We start from the raw sequence: 6,400 nt of genomic DNA on the forward strand, positions 1-6,400 counted from the left end.
TGGCGTTAGGAAGGGCATCCAGCTGTAGAAACTCTGCCAAATCAGACTGGAGCCTGGTGTTGCCATCCGGTTTCACCAGTCCTCAGTCAAATCGTCCAACCCATGCTAGCATGGAAAGCGGACGTTAAACGATGATGATGATGATGATGATATATATATATGTATGTATGTATGTATGTATGTATGTATGTATGTATGTGTGTGTGTATTTGTTTCTGTGTCTGTGTTTGTCCCTCCCCCCACCATTGCTTGGCAACCGAGGGTAGTGTGTTTACACCGCCGTAACTTAGCAGTTCGGCAAAAGAGTTGATAGAATAAGTACTAGGCTTACAAAGAATATGTCTTGGGGTCAACTTGCTCGAATAAAGGTGTAGCTGCAGCATGGCCACAGTCAATTGACTGAAACAAGCAAGAGAATAAATATTTTTCTTTTTTCCTGGTGAAGGACGGTTTATGGGGTTACCTTGGGTTTGCCGTCCACATTGAGTATAACTTTATGGCGTATCGTCAGACTCCAAGTTCTGTTTAAAATATGGAAGGGAAAAGTCTCAGTAGGAAGGAGAATGTAAACAAGGGGATTCTCCCCCTGTGCCAATGGCTATCGATTTCTAGGTGTACCGCCATCATTCAGCTATGAGGGTAAACGATAGGGAATTATCTCTCCAACCCATTAGCTATCAACTTCCAGCAGTTCCCAATATGCCAGCAGAAATCTCCTAAAGTACAAACATGGCCCAAAAATCTCTGTTCTGGAGTTAAGTATAGTTCCTGGTTTGAGTGAGTCTTTTAGAATTCTCATGTATTTGACTATGTAGAGGCCTGTGTTTGCAAGGATTTTCCATGAGGTCGAGTGTGGAACTCTGTTGTCTTTTAGCTGCCAAACGTGGCTGGCCAGCAATGTTATGTATCTCCTTTCCTGGACTCTGAAGGAGGATCTATGGTTAGAAAAGCATTTCTTGAATGAATTTCCAGTACAACCAATGTAAAGTAAAGAAGGATCAATCGTATTTCAGTCTAATTGTCATTTTAAATGACTGATGCTTTTCTATCTCTGTCTCTATCGCTTCACTCTTTTTCTCTATGGTTAAGAGTGCATGGCTCACTGATTAGGGATATTCAGCCCACAATCGAAAAGTCATGAGTATGATTCCTGGTGGTACGCTGTGTTCTTGAGCAAGGTACTCTACTTCACCTTGTTGCAGTCCACTCAGCTGGCAAAAATGAGTTGTAGCTGTAATTCAGAGGAGCCAGCCTTGTCACATTCTGTGTAAGGTTGAATCTCCCTGAGAACTATGTTATGATGTGCATGTCTGTAGAGTACTCATCCTCTTGCTCATTAAATTTACGAGCAGACTGTTCTGTTGATCAGATAAACAGGAACCTCATCGTCGTAACTGATGGAGTGCCATCTTTCAAAAAGAGTGAAAGAAAAGGAAATGTTCCATATCGTAAGGCAAAAATATCATGTGTTTAGTATAAGCAGTGAAAGCTAAGACGAAATAGTTGCTATTCTGTTGTGTAGTGATTTTGCCCTTGACAACAGCCTGTGCATCAGTGTTTATCTGGGGCCTTGGCCTCCAGATCTGAGACCCACAAATGCCACTGTTAGGACTGGATTAACACCCATAGTGACCCTAACGACTAAAAAGATTTTCCTGCACCTATATAGGATCTTTTGGGGTTTTCTTCCAACCACTTGAAGGTTTATCTTGTTCCAGTCCAATCAGCTGGCAAAAATGAGTTGTAGCTATAATTGAAAAGGACCAGCTTTTATCATATTCTGTGTGAGGCTGAATCTCCCTGACAACTACATTAATGGTATGCATGTCTGTGGCGTACTCAGCCACTTGCGAGTTAATTTTATCCTTGTGTAGTAATGAAAAGTGAAAGTGACATTCAATATTTGCTGTAGTTATTTGTCTTTGATTTAACAATGTGTCTATGTATCTATGTATCAACTTTTCTGTTGATCTGTGTATCTACTTTTCTTTCAATCTATGTATCTACTTTTCTTGCGATGTATGTATCAGTCTACTCTGAAAATACTGATGATAAATATAAAATAACAATATGATATAATCTAATACCATAACCAAATCAGTAGAACATCAGACTAAATGTATTCCAGTTTTCACTCTTGCCACTCTTAATTCTGATTTCAAATCTTGTCAAGATTGAACTTGCCTTACATACCTTTTAACCTTCTTGAGTTGTCAAAATAAGAACCAATGATAATATACTGATTTCATGCAATCACTTATAATCCCTTACTCCTCTTTTAATAATTTATTTATTGGCTAATATCATCATCTTCATCATCATCATCATGAAGAACAAAGTAAGCTGACAAGATCATTAGAGCATTGGACAAAATGTTTTGCAGTATCTCTTCTGAAATTTTACATTTTGAGTTCAAATCCACCTAAAGTCAACTTTGCCTTTTATCCTTTTAGATTTGATAAAATAAAGTACCAATCAAGGACTGGGGTTGATGGTATTGACTTAATTTCCTCTCCTCAAAATTAATGGTTTGGTGCCTAAATTAGAAACCATTGATATTATTGTCATTGTCATAAGCAACAAGGTGGCGAGCTGGCAGAATTGTTAGTGTGTTGGAATAAAATGCTTTTTGGTATTCATTCAGGCTCTTTATGTTCCGAGTTCAAATCCCACCAAAGTCAACCTTGCTTTTCATCCCTTCAGGCTTGATAAAATAAACTATTAATCAAGTATTGGGGTCAAATGGTGTTGATTACTTCCTCCCTCCCACTCAAAATTTCTGACTTTGTACCTAAATTAAAATCATCATCATTATTATTATTTTTTATCAATGAGAAGCACAATGACTTCAAGTTTCAGGAATAGTGACCACATGGTTTTGAACCAAAGTCTACATTTGTTTGTTGTTCTGATTGAACAGATCTCTGACCAAAGGTATTCTTGCCTTAACTATTCTTTTAAGGCTTATTTTGGACACCATTATCTTATATGTTTTATTTTCTTTTTAATAGCAAAGAGTAATTTGAGATAATATATCTGCTATTTCCAGCAGGTTGAGCAACCACATAGGCGCTTTATTGACACAGGTTATATACTGCAGTGATTTCAATTTTATTAATCCCGTCTTTTACAAATTTGTGGTCTTTAGCCATTGTAAGAAATTATTGGACTGGTAGAAATGACAGTGACAGATGAAAGGGTTTTGCAATATTTTGGGTGGCGTTTCTTTATGTTTTGAATTCAAAACCTCTTAACCCTTTCGTTACCAACCTGCTGAAACTGGCTCAAAGTACAAATGTCTTGTTTTCAAAAGTTCTAAATTAAAATCTTCGACCAAACCTTTGTCACAATTCATGTTCCTAACACTAGCTTAATGATAACTAAGTAATTTTACTAAATTCTTTGTTATATTTAAAGTAATTGAAAGAAACACAGAACATCTCAAAATAAATATAGTAATGAAAGGGTTATGGTCAAGATTTTTTTCCATTCTTCCAAATTTGATACATAAATTGCTAGTTAAGTACTGGGTTTGTTTTCTACTGTACCTCACTGTCCATAAAATTTTGTGGCATCCTGCCTGTATTAGAAACCTCTATTATTATTATTATTATTATTATTATTATTATTATTATTATTATTTGATCAACAGGATCAATAAAGTGGCAGATAAAGGCTTAATATTATTTTGTTGCATCTCTTTTATGTTCTGAATTCAAATCTCTCTGGAGTAGACTTTATTTTTCACCCTTCTGTTATTGATTAATTAGGTACTGGTCAAGTGCTTGGTTGATTTAATACATTGTACCCCTTTCTCTAAATTTGTCACCTTCTGTCTGTGTTAGAGTTCATCATCATCATCATCTTCCATCATCATTTCCCTTATTATTATTACGACTGCAAACTGGTAGATCATTTGTGGGTTGGACAAAATGCTTAGTGGCATTTCTGACTCTTTAAGTTCTTTGTTCAATTCATACTTTGGTCAATTTTATCATTCACCCTTTTGAGGTTGTTCAAATTAAGTACCAATCAAGTACTGGGCTTACTGTAGTTGACTAACCCCATCCCTTAAAATTGCTGGTTTTGTGCAAAAATTAGAAAGAGGCTAGCTGGCAGAATCATTAGTGTGTTGAACAAAAGGCTTAGCAGCATTTCTTCCAGCTTTATGTTCTGAGTTCAAATACTACCAAGGTCAACTTTACCTTTCAGCCTCTTAGGATCAATAAAATAAAGTACCAGTCAAGTATTGTGGTTGATGAAATTGACTAAACCCACTTCTCTTAAAATTACTGGCCTTGTGTCAAAATTTAAAAACAACAGCAACTACTACTACTATTACTACTGAAAAGTTTTTATTTTTTTCCCTCTATTGTAGTAGCCATGTAACATTCGGCCTGATGAGTAAAAACCAGATGCAACAAGCCTCTCACATTCACGTTGTTAGCAAAGATTTGTATATCCAAGGAGCCATTCGTAAACCTGTTGTTCATGGTGTCTTGGATCACAGAATGGTAAATGGAAACTTAATTTTTCTTTTCCCACTTAAGCAATTGAATAATGAAATATTTAAATTTGGTCAGCCAAAAAATAAACGTTATAAAATAAACACTGTATCTATACATCATTTTGTGTAATTCCACTATTATATATTGGTACTTTTACACGTTTCTAAATGTTGATTACTGCAACGGTAGGGGATCTCTATCAACTTGATTTTGTTCTTTTTAAATTTGAGTGTGTGTTTGTGTATGTATCTTTTATCTTTTACTTGTTTCAGCCACTAGACTGTGGCCATACTGGGGCGCCACCTTGAGGAATTTTAGTTGAATGAATCAACCCAGTACTTATTTTTAAAGTACTGGTACTTATTCTATCAGTCACTTTTGCTGAACTACTAAGTTATGGGGATGTAAACACACCAACACTGGTTGTTAAGTGGTGGGTGGGGAGACAAACACACACATGCTTGCGTATATGATGGGCTTCTTTCAGTTTCTGTCTACTAAATCCACTACTGTAGCCTCTACTATAGCCTTGGGCTTATTTTGGCCCAAAGCTATAGCAGGAGATACATGTCCAAGGTACCATGCAATAGGATTGAACCCAGAGCCATGTGATTGGAAAGCAAACTTCTTGCCACACAACCATGTCTGCACCTAAATAAGACTGTTTTGATATATGTATTTGTGTATGAGCTTGTGTGTGTGTGTATGTATGTATTTGTATGTGTATGTGTGTGTGTGTGTGCGCGCACGCGCGTAATCTCCACTTTGATGCGTGTTTCATGAGTTTGCAATAGAATGGATATTCTACACCAGCTCATCATATACAGTACAAAAGCATAACAGCCGAATAGATACAATAATTATGAACTCAAATCAAGTGAAGACATCACACTGTATTTTCTGGCAGGATACTTTTGTACATTAAATAAGTTTACCTACTTGTTAGACATAAGTAACAAATTTTCTGGGTGTATTAACAATAAAAAGGCATTTTTCCTTGGATGAAATTCATCTCCCATCTGCTTCACAACATGAAACCGCAGCCAAGCCCTATCACTGCAAATCTCATCTGGGTATACTTTACATTACCTATTGTGATGCGTATGGATGAGGACAACTGCATAAAGAAGTGCTGATCTCCAACTGTGGAGGGAACCTGTTGAAGAGGTAGACCTAGGAAGACATGGGATGAGGTGGTGAAACATGATCTTTGGATGTTGATTATCGTGGTGGCAATGGCAAGTGATTGAGGCCTTTGGCAATTTGCTGTGTCTCATAGAACTGGTCCCATATGGCTAAAGACTGGTCTTAGATCTGCTTCACTCTGTGGACAACCTTTTAGACTGTGGTTTCTCCATTTTATTAAGTTTCCACCTTTTCTTCAGAATCAATATTGAAATGGTATTGAAGTGATTGAGAATTACTTGTGACTATTCTTTGAGTTGTGATTGTTGTAAAGTTGGTGTTTTAAAGAAAAAATAACAAATAATTTATATTAATCTTAGGGTACCAGTGAGCGAGACAGCAACTGCGAGACATGTGGAAAATGTTTGGCTGATTGCACAGGTCACTTTGGTTACATTGATTTGGAACTCCCTGTCTTTCATATTGGATACTTTAGATCCATCATCACTATTTTACAGATGATTTGTAAAGTAAGTATATTTTATTTTCCTTTATTAGTCTCCACTGATTGATTGTAAATTTTAAAGGTTTATATTTTAACAAAAGAATTTTTTTGATATCGAAAAAGCCGAAATGGAAATATATGTTCAAATTATATTTTTATTTTATTTTTTTGAAAGTTCAAATTTATAACTACATATTTTAAACATCACATTGCTGGTGGAGAGAGTCTGAAATTGATATTCAAATATGAATTAAAATTTGAT

The 6,400-nt window shown here is 36.0% G+C and overlaps 1 protein-coding gene across 2 annotated transcripts in view; it reads left to right on the forward strand.

Moving 5' to 3' along the window:
• Nucleotides 1-6,400, forward strand: part of LOC106870739 (DNA-directed RNA polymerase III subunit RPC1) — a 212,730-nt gene that overhangs the window by 27,573 nt on the left and 178,757 nt on the right. Inside the window, exons 2-3 of one of the 2 annotated variants that reach the window (XM_052969556.1) lie at nucleotides 4,379-4,514; nucleotides 6,014-6,163. In XM_052969556.1, the coding sequence (XP_052825516.1) occupies nucleotides 4,379-4,514; nucleotides 6,014-6,163 (286 nt within the window). The remainder of the gene's footprint in view (nucleotides 1-4,378; nucleotides 4,515-6,013; nucleotides 6,164-6,400) is intronic. The other variant, XM_052969557.1, reaches the window with a different exon arrangement.

Source organism: Octopus bimaculoides, chromosome 7 (genome assembly GCF_001194135.2).
Source record: "Octopus bimaculoides isolate UCB-OBI-ISO-001 chromosome 7, ASM119413v2, whole genome shotgun sequence".
In the NCBI taxonomy this organism is placed as follows: Eukaryota; Metazoa; Mollusca; class Cephalopoda; order Octopoda; family Octopodidae; genus Octopus; species Octopus bimaculoides.